This window comes from Engystomops pustulosus, chromosome 7 (genome assembly GCF_040894005.1).
Source record: "Engystomops pustulosus chromosome 7, aEngPut4.maternal, whole genome shotgun sequence".
Classification (NCBI taxonomy): domain Eukaryota; kingdom Metazoa; phylum Chordata; class Amphibia; order Anura; family Leptodactylidae; genus Engystomops; species Engystomops pustulosus.
Genome location: NC_092417.1, coordinates 44,558,266 through 44,572,497, shown reverse-complemented (window position 1 = coordinate 44,572,497; position 14,232 = coordinate 44,558,266). Strand labels below are relative to the sequence as shown.

General features: G+C 45.3%; 1 protein-coding gene across 2 annotated transcripts in view; it reads left to right on the top strand.

Annotated features, from left to right (window-relative positions):
* TYRO3 (TYRO3 protein tyrosine kinase) overlaps positions 1-14,232 on the top strand; it is a 143,463-nt gene that overhangs the window by 65,052 nt on the left and 64,179 nt on the right. For both annotated transcript variants that reach the window (XM_072115700.1, XM_072115699.1), the window contains one exon: positions 13,338-13,453. In XM_072115700.1, the coding sequence (XP_071971801.1) occupies positions 13,338-13,453 (116 nt within the window). The remainder of the gene's footprint in view (positions 1-13,337; positions 13,454-14,232) is intronic.

Genomic DNA, 14,232 nt, shown 5'->3' with positions numbered 1-14,232 from the left:
CACTGCTCCTTCCCCTGTGTCAGCTGCTAGTCAGCCCCCTGCCCAGGACCCTGCCACAAAAACCCCATCGTCGCCTCCACGATCCTCCACAGCATCCACCAGCGTTCAGCTCTCCATACCCCAGACGCTGGAGCGGAAACGCAAATATAGTGCAACCCACCCGCACGCCCAAGCCCTTAATGTGCACATCTCCAGATTGCTTAGCCTGGAGATGCTGCCCTATAGGCTAGTAGAGACCGAGGCCTTTCGCAACCTCATGGCGGCGGCCGCCCCTCGGTATTCGGTCCCCAGCCGCCACTACTTTTCCCGATGTGCCGTCCCAGCCCTGCACCAGCACGTGTCAGACAACATCATCCGTGCCCTGACCAACGCCGTTTCTGACAAGGTCCACCTGACCACGGACACGTGGACGAGTGCTGCCGGGCAGGGCCACTATATATCGCTGACGGCACATTGGGTTAACTTGGTGGAGGCTGGGACCGAGTCTGACCCTGGGGCTGCTCATATACTGCCGACGCCGAGGATTGCGGGGCCTACCTCGGTCCAGGTGTTTCAGGCCTACTATGCCTCCTCCTCCTCCCACCCCTCCTCCACCTCCTCCTCCGAACTACCATCCGTGGGCACGGCGCCATCAGTCGGTAGCTCTAGGCACAGCAGCAGTGCCGTCGCTTAGCGACAGCAGGCGGTGCTCAAACTGCTGAGCCTAGGCGACAAAAGGCACACCGCCCAAGAGCTATTACAGGGCATCACGGCGCAGACTGATCTGTGGCTGGCACCGCTGAACCTCAAGCCGGGAATGGTTGTGTGTGACAACGGCCGTAACCTGGTGGCGGCTCTGCAACTCGGCAGACTGACACATGTGCCATGCCTGGCCCATGTGTTAAATCTGATAGTTCAGCGTTTCCTCAAGACATACCCCAATCTGTCAGATTTGCTCACGAAGGTGCGCCGCATCTGTGCGCATTTCAGGAAGTCCAGCCCAGATGCTGCCACTCTCAGGGCAGCGCAGCGCCGCCTCCAACTGCCCGCTCACCGACTGTTGTGCGACGTGCCCACGAGGTGGAATTCAACACTGACCATGTTATCCAGAGTTTACCAGCAGCGCAGAGCGATTGTAGACTGCCAGATGTCAACTTCCACCAGAACTGGTAGTCAGGTCAGTCAGCTTCCTCAAGTCTACAATGAGGAGTGGACGTGGATGTCTGATATCTGTCAGGTGCTGAGTAACTTTGAGGAGTCAACACAGATGGTCAGTGGCGATGCCGCCATCATCAGCCTCACCATCCCGCTGCTTGGCCTGTTGAAAAACTCTCTGGTCAGCATGAAGTCGGAAGCTTTGCGCTCGTCACAAGAGACAGGGGAAGAATATTCCCTTGTTGATAGCCAAAGCACCCTCAGGTCTGTTTCTCAGCGCATATCGGAGGAGGTGGAGGTGGAGGAGGATGAGGAGGAAGAGGAGGAGAATGTTGGCGAGACACAAGAGGGGACCATTGTTGAGTCCTTCACTGTTCAGCGTGTATGGGCAGAAGAAGAGGAGTTGGAGGAGTTGGAGGAGGAGGAAATGGACAGTCAGGCCAGTGAGGGGAGTGAATTCTTACGCGTTGGTACTCTGGCGCATATGGCAGATTTCATGCTAGGCTGCCTATCCCGTGACCCTCGCGTTCAAAGAATTTATTCCAGCACCGATTACTGGGTGTTCACTCTCCTGGACCCACGGTACAAGCAAAATCTTCCCACTCTCATCCCTGCAGAGGAAAGGAGTGTGAGAATGCATGAATACCAGCAGGCCCTGGTGCACAAGCTGAAACAGTATTTCCCTTCTGACAGCGCTAGCGGCAGAGTGCGTAGTTCTGCGGGACAAGTAGCGAGGGAGAGTAGGCGAGCAGGCAGCTTGTCCAGCACTGGCAAGGGTACGCTTTACAAGGCTTTTGCCAGCTTTATGTCACCCCAGCAAGACACTGTCACCTGTCCCCAGTCTCGGCAGAGTAGGGCTGATCTTTACAGAAAGATGGTGAGGGAGTACGTAGCTGACCATACCATCGTCCTAAATGATCACACAGCTCCCTACAACTACTGGGTTTCAAAGCTGGACATGTGGCACGAACTGGCGCTGTACGCCTTGGAGGTTCTTGCCTGCCCTGCCGCTAGCGTCTTGTCCGAGCGGGTTTTCAGTGCAGCTGGTGGCATCATCACCGATAAGCGTACACGCCTGTCGACTGACAGCGCTGACAGGCTGACGCTTATTAAAATGAATAAAGGCTGGATTTCTCAGAATTTCCAATCTCCACCAGGTGAAGGAAGCTCAACCTGAATAATTGATCCACTCCTCCTCCTCCTCATTTTCCTCCTTCTCCTCCTCTTTGTACAGTAAAGCAGAGGAAAATGGCTATTTTTTGACAGGGCCCACTGGCTCTTGCTATAGTACTTCATGCATTTAATTTTTCTGGAGGGCCACCTACCCGGTCCTCTGTTTGAAACAATTTTTGTGAGTGCCACATACAGGCACTCAATCTATTCCATTTTACTGGAGGGCCACCTACCTGCTCCTCTGGTTTGAAAAATGTTTGGGACTGCCACATACAGGCACTCAATCTATTCCATTTTACTGGAGGGCCACCTACCTGCTCCTCTGGTTTGAAAAATGTTTGGGACTGCCACATACAGGCACTCAATCTATTCCATTTTACTGGAGGGCCACCTACCTGCTCCTCTGGTTTGAAAAATTTTTGGGACTGCCACATACAGGCACTCAATCTATTCCATTTTACTGCAGGGCCACCTACCTGCTCCTCTGGTTTGAAACATTTTTGGGACTGCCACATACAGGCACTCAATCTATTCCATTTTACTGGAGGGCCACCTACCTGCTCCTCTGGTTTGAAACATTTTTGGGACTGCCACATACAGGCACTCAATCTATTCCATTTTACTGGAGGGCCACCTACCTGCTCCTCTGGTTTGAAACATTTTTGGGACTGCCACATACAGGCACTCAATCTATTCCATTTTACTGGAGGGCCACCTACCTGCTCCTCTGGTTTGAAAAATGTTTGGGACTGCCACATACAGGCACTCAATCTATTCCATTTTACTGCAGGGCCACCTACCTGCTCCTCTGGTTTGAAACATTTTTGGGACTGCCACATACAGGCACTCAATCTATTCCATTTTACTGGAGGGCCACCTACCTGCTCCTCTGGTTTGAAAAATGTTTGGGACTGCCACATACAGGCACTCAATCTATTCCATTTTACTGGAGGGCCACCTACCTGCTCCTCTGGTTTGAAAAATTTTTGGGACTGCCACATACAGGCACTCAATCTATTCCATTTTACTGCAGGGCCACCTACCTGCTCCTCTGGTTTGAAACATTTTTGGGACTGCCACATACAGGCACTCAATCTATTCCATTTTACTGGAGGGCCACCTACCTGCTCCTCTGGTTTGAAACATTTTTGGGACTGCCACATACAGGCACTCAATCTATTCCATTTTACTGGAGGGCCACCTACCTGCTCCTCTGGTTTGAAAAATGTTTGCGACTGCCACATACAGGCACTATCCAAATTAAATTGTCTCCATAGCAGCCTCCACACGTTGTCTCCATTGCTACCTCCAAAAGTCGTCCATATAGCTGCCTCCATACATCGTCCCTTTATCAAACGAGGTGTGTCAGGCAGAAATTTGGGTTGTTTTCATGGATTCCACATCAAAGTTGTTAACTTTGTCGCCACCCTGCTGTGTTATCCACAAAATATACTGGCAAACTTTTACCATTTAGGGATATTATTTCAGCGCTTCTTGCGCATCTGTTTACATTCCCCTCACCCGGCATATCCTAAACTTATAAGAACGCTACTACACTTGATCTTATACAAAAGGTTCTTAGAAGTGCTGTTTGGGGAGTAGCCTAGAGACAGGGGCTTGGATTGGCGAAAGCTCGCCTGGCAGCGGAGCGCCAGCTCCATGCGCATCATGCGCTTCTTGCGCATCTGTTTACATTCCCCTCACCCGCCATATCCTAAACTTATAAGAACGCTACTACACTTGATCTTATACAAAAGGTTCTTAGAAGTGCTGTTTGGGGAGTAGCCTAGAGACAGGGGCTTGGATTGGCGAAAGCTCGCCTGGCAGCGGAGCGCCAGCTCCATGCGCATCATGCGCTTCTTGCGCATCTGTTTACATTCCCCTCACCCGCCATATCCTAAACTTATAAGAACGCTACTACACTTGATCTTATACAAAAGGTTCTTAGAAGTGCTGTTTGGGGAGTAGCCTAGAGACAGGGGCTTGGATTGGCGAAAGCTCGCCTGGCTGCAGAGCGCCAGCTCCATCCCAAGATCCAACTAACATAGTTGCAGCACCTTTAATCTACTACTAGTTCACTGCCTCCATAATAATAATAATAATAATCTTTATTTATATAGCGTCATCATATTCTGTAGCGCTTTACAAATCATAGGAAACAAATACAAATGTAATGTAACAGAGCACAACATTTGTATGGAACAACAGGAGTGAGGTCCCTGCTCGCCAGAGCTTACGGTTTATGAAGATGATGGGGTAACACGAGGTAAAAGAATATTTAATGGTCAAGCCATTCTTCTTAGGGAATAGAAAAAAATATAATAAATGGAATTGCTGTCGCTTGAACCACTCAGCCGTCATCTTATATACCAGGTCCAGGGTGAATGGGACTGCAGAGAAGTCTGGTGCCTGTTGGTTGCTGGATAACAGATGGGAGGACGACACAGGACGGGTTAGTAGAAGAGTTAAAACTTCATGCAGTTAATGAGTGTTATAGGCTTGCCTAAAGAAATGGGTTTTAAGAGCACGTTTGAAACTTTGGAGGTTAGGTATTAGTCTGATAGTCCGGGGCAGAGCATTCCATAGAATTGGTGCAGCTCTAGAGAAGTCTTGGAGACGCGAGTGGGAGGTCCGCACTAGGGTAGAGGTTAATCTAAGATCACTGGCGGATCTAAGAGCACGGGTTGGGCGATAGACTGAGATAAGAGAGGAGAGGTAGGGGGGTGCAGCATTATACAGAGCTTTATGGATGAGGGTTATTATTTTAAACTGTATTCGAAAGGAGACTGGCAGCCAGTGCAGCGACTGGCATGAACTGTAAGCATACATGGTCCCCTTATCAAACGAGCTGTGTCAGGCAGAATTTTGGGTTGTTTTCATGGCTTCCATGTTAACTTTGTCGCCACCCTGCTGTGTAATCCACAAAATATACTGGCAAACTTTTATCATGTACCGATATTATTTGCTCACCTCCTTTGGTTCCTCTCTGACACCCATTGGTTTGAAGCCTGAGTCCAATTAGGGTATGTCGCCATGCCACTCTCTAGCCTGCTGCCGCTGCCTCTGCATGCCGTCCCCTATAGTGTCAGGGTCAATTATTGGATGTTTTAGATGCTATCTAGCTTCATTCTGTCACTCTGTCATGGCCATGCTGTTGCCCATAATTTTGGCATAATGGTGCGATTAGGCAGCCTCAGAGGCATCCATGCATGCTGCCCCTGCTGTTTCCTGTCCATTTCCGTGGTGTTTCCATCCTTTTCTGAGGTTCCCAGGTGTTTGGCCAAGCTTCCCTGTGCAGAGCCTTGGTCCCCTTGAAAAATGCTCGAGTCTCCCATTGACTTCAATGGGGTTCGTTATTCGAGACGAGCACTCGAGCATCGGGAAAAGTTCGTCTCGAATAATGAGTACCCGAGCATTTTAGTGTTCGCTCATCTCTATTAATGACCTTGTAGTGGGTTTACACAGTCAAGTTTCAATATTTGCAGATGATACTGTGTAAAGTAATAAATACCGAGGTCGATCGTTTAGCATTACAGAGGGATCTGTGGAAGCTTGAGGAGTGGGCAGAGAAATGGTTGATGAGGTTTAATGTAGATAAATGTAAAGTTATGCACTTGGGCCATGGAAACAAAAAGTATAATTATGTTCTAAACGGTCAATTACTTAGTAAAACAGTAAAACTGGAGCTGAAAAGGACTTGGGGTATAGGTGGATGGTAAACTTCATTTTAGTGACCAGAGCCAGGTGGCTGCTGCTAAAGCAAATAGTTATGGGATGTATCAAGAGAGGAATAGATTCTCATGATAAAGACAAGGGGGGATATTTATCATATGCTGGCGCTCGTGCGCCAGCGTATGATAGCCCCGCCGCTGCAAATTCGCAGCCCGATACATGAAGAGGCTTCTGCCTCTTCATGTATCAGGCTGCTAGCTGCGCAGCGTTTATCCTATGCCAAGCAGGGCCTGGCGTAGAAAAGAACGCAACCGGCGACTTTTCACGTATGAAAAATCACCGGGAGCAGCGAGTGCGCAGGCGCGGGGACAGTAACGCCCCGCGCCGGCCCACACCCGTCCGGCCGCGCCCCCCGCTCGGCCGGCCGCGCCCCCCCCTTCACGCCCCTTCACGCCCCACTAGCGTGAAGGTGGCGGATTGGGGAAAATAATCGCAAAAGCTAGCAATAAGCTAGCATTTGCGATTATTTCAGGGCCTCTGCGCCACTGGCGGTGCGCAGAGGTCCTGATAAATATCCCCCATAGTTTTGCCCTTATACAAATCAGACCACACATGGAATATTGTGTACAGTTTTGGGCACCAGTGTATAAAAAGGACATAGTAGAGCTGGAACGGGTGCAGAGGAGAGCAACCAGGATTATTAGGGGAATGGGGGGATTAGAATACACTGACAGATTACAAAATTTGGGATTATTCAGTTTAGAAAAAAGACGATTGAGAGGAGACCTCATTACAATGTACAAATACCTGAACGGACAGTACAAGGATCTCTCCAAAGATCTTTTTATACCTAGGCCTGTGACCAGGACAAGGGGGCATCCTCTACGCCTAGAGGAGAGGCGATTTTACCATCACCATAGACAAAGGTTCTTTACTGTAAGAGCAGTGAGACTGTGGAACTCTCTTCCGCAGGAGGTTGTTATGGCAGACTCTATGTACATGTTCAAGAGAGGCCTGGATGACTTTCTGGAGAGAAAAAATATCACGGGTTATGGGGATAAAACATTTATTTAATTCTTAAAGATTGGACTTGATGGACTTGCGTCTTTTTCCAGCCTTATATACTATGATACTATGAAAGTAATACACCTAATAGTGCGCCTAAGAAAATCACTAGCAACATACATGTGAGTATGGCTAGATACACTGGTTGGCAAAAAGAGGTCCCTGAAACAATTGTGTGATTGTGTAGTGTTCACACTGTTCAAGTTACAAATACCTCAACAATGTTTCTCAGAAAAGTCTTAATCCTGAAAGTCAAAAATGTATCTGTTTCAATGTCAGTACAGTGTAGGAACTGCTCTGGCTAGAGGAGAGGCCATGGATGTCGGTCAGGAAGGAATGCATTCTCTTAAAGTAGATTGCCATTCCTGGGAACCTTTTCAGGAGGAAATTTATAAAAGTATACTGTCAAGACGCTCATCAGTATTCCTGCAGTACTGCACCGCTTGGTTGAACTAATTCCCTAGCATAATGTGACAGTACTTTTTAATAGTGTTCAAAAATGCTCTGCCCAGAATTTAAAGGAAACTTACCATCATGGATCTACCTATTAAGGTAGATCCGATTGCAGGTTCATCTAATGAATAGCATTCAAGACCTTTTTAGGGCTAATACTACAGTCAATGCTGACTTTTTACATAGTCTATGCAAATTTCTGAAAGAGTCTACTGGGGCAGAGCTGTTCCACGCCCAAGTAACTTCTTTCATCCCTCCTATTATGCATGTTAGGGTAATAAAAGATAGCGGGACTGAAGGATTAGCCCTCAAATTATGATTTTTAAGCCAAGATATATCCCACTTTATGCACATACAATGGGATAAGTCTTCCAGCTCCTACCCACTGACAGTAGGGTCTTTCCACCGTGATGTTACTTCCCTTAACATATGCTATAGCAGAGGCCGGGGAGGGATGCACTGCTTTTGTATCCGCTCCCCCATTGCTGAGGTAGCAATATAGAAAGACATAGCTTGCTGCATCTTTCCATCTGCCAGTATATGTATATGCTCAAAGTATACATCAGAAGCTTCCCTGGCATATATGCTGAGCGTATACATAAATTGAGATGTGAATTTAGCCTTAGTCTGTTTTTCACTTTCCTGAATGTACATTTCCTATAAGAGTTATAGGCATCTCGCTGCCTTCACCTTGAGCCATTTAGTTTCTTAATTGAAGTCATTTATTACAAGCTTGCAGGGGGAAATATACAATGACTTTTCAAGGATCAGTGACTACCTGTGTTCTGTAATATTTCTGCAGTTTACCAATGATTTATTACTGAACATTTACAGAAAAACTCAATTTTCCACCCACATTTTCTAAGGTAAAGTGGAAGCCCTGGTAAAGAAAAAATTTCCAGCTCGAACATTTGTGCTAATTGAAACTCTTGACTCTTGTTGCACTTACAGGTTGGGAGCTGTAAATGTATATTTTCACTCTAAATATGTTGTTTGGGAGTGTCCATCAAATGTGCCATACCCCATTCTTTTAATGTAAAAGGTGCTGAAATTGTAATGTGAACCATAGATAAGTTTATACATACATAAGATCAGTGGTGAGCTGACATCAGTAGGAGAGGAAGGAGCTGTACAGGAGCACAAAGGTGGGGGCCAAGAGCTGAGCAGTCTGCCATACGTGTTGTTTTTTTGAAATGCATCCAGACCAAAGCCCAACCCCTGGGACAACACAGAGGATTCTGTAAGGTTATAACACACAATTATATTGTAATGCAAAAGTGCAGAAAGACATATTTGCACTGCAGGTGTAATTTGGAACAGGTTCTAGGCAAAGTTTTTAGTTTCCAAATGACTTTTGCTCTTATTTGTCCAATGCTTATAGATAAGGACAGATTACTATATTATCACATTTATCAGACTCTTCTACTCTTGCATTGTCTAAATATCTAATACCATTACAGACATCAGATATTTGTCTTCCATTTATCACACAGTGCTGAACAATTAGCAGAAATGCACAAAGTATCCATCTTACAGGATTTTAGAACATTATGTGCTGGGAATAGGCGGGGAGCTGCGCTGTGGAATTATGCTTCTGTTTTCTGTCTCTCATTTATGACCTGCCCTTGAGTAGGATTCCTAATATAGACAGTCATGAGTTTTGATTTGATCATCAGCTCTCCGGGTGTGGTGCATTTAGATATTGATTTGAGGAAATAAATATGTTCTTCGGATCTTCAGATACAGGTTCTCGAAGTTCCAGGGATCTGTGATTATTAGTCGTTAAGCACTTACATTTTGCTTTTACAATATTGCTATAAAGGTAACATCTTACAATGATATTATGATGTCTTAGAAAAGCAGTGAGAGGGAACCAGTTCAGAAAAGTAAGGCTACATTCACACTACTGTATGGAGGACGTATATACGGCCGACGTATATACGGCCGATATACGTCCTCCATAGACAGCAATGGGCGCACGGCGCCCTACGGGAGCGGTACGATGCAGCACACGTGCGGCACCGTACCGCTCCATACCCGGGAAAAAGATAGGACCTGTCCTATCTTTTCCCGTAATACGGCACCGTGCGCCATGTATCTCTATGGAGAGGGGCGGGGGTGAGCTGCGCTCACCTCCTCCTCCTCCTCTCCCCGTGCACTGCCGTTGCCCGCTACGGTACGGAACAGGTGGGCAACGGCAGTGTGAATATAGCCTAAGACAACCATTTATACAGAATATTTACCATTTCTTGATGCCCATTTGGGGTCATTGAAGTTCCCCAAGTGGAGATTTTGGAAGCAGTTCTCTGCCCAAGATTTTTCAAATTGTATCACACCGTAAAAGGCTATTTCTAAAATAAGACCTTCTACCAAAATTACTTTAGTTTATTTATATAGCGCCATCAAATTCCGCAGTACAAACAGTCATATAGAACAATAGGAGCGAGGGCCCTGGTCATTAGAGCTTACAGTCAAGCATTATTATGGTAAATCTAGGTTTTTTTTTTTATCATCAATATGGTATGAATTTGCTGGAAATCGGTGGATACAGTAATTGTTATAGTATTTCATTAAAGTCACCATATCAATTGTCAAAAAGGTGCAGCACAAGTCTGTGTACATTGTGCGTCAACCCCTTTGTCAACGGCCCACTCCCAAATTTGCGTCGCATAGAAACTAGCGCAGCTGCCCCAAAATCCGATAACGTGTGACATGGTCCCAGCGCAGACCCCTGTTGAATAGCTGTCACAGCAAAGTCCAAAAGTGTGCGGGCAGACCCTTAGTAAATAAGCTTTGTTGTGTCGCTGCTTAGACCAAATCGAATGTGGTCTAAATTTTTGACTTGTTCAGAATCACTAAATTAAGGTAGGAACATGCACCAGAAAAAATGAATCTGCCCCAATATATTATGTATTGATAAAAGTTGGCAAAAATGACTTTTAGTGCAGTTTATAATCCAAGTACAGGCGGTCCCCTACTTAAGAACACCTGACTTACATACGACCCCTAGTTACAAATGACCTCTGGATTTTGGTAATTTGCTGTACTTAAGTCCTAGGCTACAATAAACAGCTGTAACAGTTATCACAGGTGTCTGTAATGAAGCTTTAGTGTTAATCCTGGTTCTTATGACAACCCAACATTTTTAAAATCCAATTGTCACAGAGACCAAAAAAAGTTTGACTGGGGTTACAATAATAAAGTATACAGTTCCGACTTACATACAAACTCAACTTAAGAACAAACCTACGGACCCTATCTTGTACGTAACCCGGGGACTGCCTGTATATGGTAGCTTGCCAACCTTTTCCACCAACACCAGATTACCGTACTTTCAAATCACATCCAATCACTTTCCCCCTTGTCAGATAAATGTGCATCCTCAGCCAAGCCTGCATATTTTTGTGTGGAATGGGGAGATAATAATATATAATTATCTTATTCTTATAATATGTAATATTTATAGAGCGCCATCATATTCCATAGCACTTTACAAATCATAGGGGACCTATACAAATGTAATATTACATTACAAAGTACAAACAGTCATATGGAACAGTGGGAGGGAGGGCCCAAGAGCTTACAGTCCATGAATGGGATTTACCATTTGACACAAAGACATCTTTTATCTTTTATGTTTGAAGTAACTAATGCCGTCTTACTCCTCGTGGTTTAGAGATGTTTGTGGGAAAAGTATCATAGACCTATTATCTGTAGACATTTAATACAGGAGAAGAGATGTGCGCACACATAATTAGCTGTTTTCTCTTTTCCAATGAGTTATGACCTAAGGCTATGAATAGTGTTCTCAACAACTAATGGCTAGGAAAGAGTTTCGGCGATGGAATGCTAGTCGGAGAATACAAAACTTCCAGCGTTGCCTCCGCTGCCTGATTGTTATGCATGTCCATGTTTCCTCTGTGTGGTTATGGATGAAGACAAAGAGAATCTAGGTCAGAGCTGAAGAAAGTGGGTGAGCCACTGATCTGTGTAGCCATAAGCACATGTAGACATTCATCCCCTAGGCATGAAGCTAACAATGCAGAAAGTTTAGGATGCCTCTCCGGACTGGTGATACGTTCTACGTTCTGTGCAGTGTCATTGTGTACAGCCTTCGGAAATACCGAATAATGGGACAAACTATACATCTACAGGGAGTTGTGTTGTATGTGATGCATTTATTTATATAGTTATGAAAGACCATTAAAAAAGTTAATCTTTATCTACCTGGGAGAACTACACAACTGTTAAAACTGTGACACCGAGGTCTGTGCATTAACCTATGCATAACATTATCTTATGTCCTTTAGGGTCTCTGTACTGACCACGAGTTCTCTAGTTTTTAACCAGGGGTGGACATGGTACGCCATGAATGCCCCTATAAACAGAATAACTTATTCCTCATAATCGATGACATTACTTTAGTTTAGGGCAGAAATGCAATTCATGCATTAGTATAAGGGACCATACTAGTGGGCACCTGTGCTATTAATGGGAGTCTATTACCTCCCCCAGCATTGTAATCTGAAGGCAGTATGTTGTAGGGAAACGCATGATATTACATAAGAACAATATTATGTACTGTAGTCAAGACACAGAGATATATCGTAGAATTGACAAATCCTGAGCATGTGTAAAAAGAAAAAAACTGTACAAAAGTTCCTGTAACTCAGGGAAGAAAGAGAGGGCATTAGAAGAGAAATAGTTTATAGCACCGAACACCACAGTCTCACCCTAGTTCAAGGTCTAATGGCACTATGGATCCCACTTGGCATTAAACCGTGACATCTTATCATTCAATATACCAAATAATTTGTCATTTCCATTATCCATAGTTCTGCAAAGTTAAAAGTTACAAAATTATTATATGTGATTCCCACTTTGTTGCTTACTTTGTGCTACTTGCCCTTTTCTTTCCAAAGTTCTGGGATTTGCTGTTCTGAAAGTGTTTGACAAAAATCTTTCTCACCAGAAGTGAAGTGGGCGGAGACTAATGTCTGTCAGTCTATGCCCTCAAGCTGAGCCCAGTTAGCTTGACCACAGGTCCCATGATGCATTGTGTTCTGTATCAAAGTAATTTATCATTAAATCCATTTAGTTTCCCACAAATAAATCCACTGAACACTACACAGTGCACATACAGGATGTATATGGTGACAGCCTGGCAGCTTCCACCACAAGGAGGAGCAGGGAACATGTAATAAGTGGTACAAATCATTGGTACATGAAGTCTATAGCCTGTGCTGTGTGAGCACTAAGGGTTAATAGCTTATCTGCACTGAGCTGATACTGCCAAGAAAAGGTGGTGGAGGGGAGGAGCAGAATAAGGTGCAAAGAGAGACAGAAAAAGTTCTGTAGAATCACAGACTGGGATGGAGGGACTGATAGGGGGAGATCTTTTACCTCACTATTCTGTGCAGGAGACATCTGCACACATCCAGCTTTGCTTCATGCACAGAAAAAGTCTGGAAAGTCTGTAAATCTATTTAGAATTAAGCACCTTGGAAAATGAAGGATGCATGACTCCCATCTGCTTCAGGATCTTTGGAGGACCTCCGAAGGTCCTGAAATAGCTTTTGTGTACATGTGTATTGAGAACATGAACAGATGTATGAGGATTTCATGGGTGAAGGTTCTTCCCGTTTTAAAATTTGGTGGTGGTTTGGGAGGCCATGGGCCCCCTAGAAGGCTTGGGCCCCGGGCTACTGCCCAAACCGCCTATGTTATAATCCACTACTGAGTAACCTTATTAACTTGGGGTCTGTAGTGCTGATGAGTTGCCATCCAATACATGTTCTGAATTAAGATCTGCTATTCCGTTTCTATATTCTCTTTTGTAGGACTGCCGCATCCTCCATACAAGTTGACTGTAGGTGAGGTGACAAGTACCACGGCAGCTGTGACCTGGAGTCCAGGGTTTAACAACTTTTCTCCGCTCCTTTCTTGCACAATGCAGGTATATTGTAGTGTTTTTAGACAGAGCTTTTAAGATTACGCCACTTTAAGATTCTGCTTTTGAAACTGTAAGAGGATTTTCTGTGTAAAGTTAGCAAGAAGTCTAATGCATTAGAATGGAGGTTGAAGTGTCATTAGTCACATAATTCTTAGTTTTGGAATATAAAGATTGTACAATGTATGTACATGAAGATTTTACATGTCAAACATTGTTAATCACTTGAAGAGGTCGTCCACATCAAACACAATGGGGGTCATTTACTTAGGGGCCCGATTCGCGTTTTCCCGACGTGTTACCCGAATATTTCCGATTTGCGCCGATTGTACCTGAATTGCCCCGGGATTTTGGCGCACGCGATCGGATTGTGGTGCATCGGCGCCGGCATGCACACAACGGAAATCGGGGGGCGTGGCCGAACGAAAACCCGACGGATTCGGAAAAACCGCCGCATTTTAAAAAAAAATTGTCGCGAAAATTTCACTCACCTTCATCCAGTATAGGGCGGTGTATTTCGAGGCATTCCAGCGGACTTCAGCGCAGTAGCGCCATCTGGTGCACGGCGCAGGAACTACCATCATAAATCCCGGCCGGACCCGAATCCAGCGCAGAGAACGCGCCGCTGGATCGCGAATGGGCCGGGTAAGTAAATCTGCCCCAATGATGTTAAATTTGCTGCTGCCATTGGTATTCTTTAACTTTTGCTGTTGCCCTTTTAGATTTAAAGGGAACCTGTCATATTGATAATGTAGGGTTATATAAATGCAGTGTGAACAAGTAGA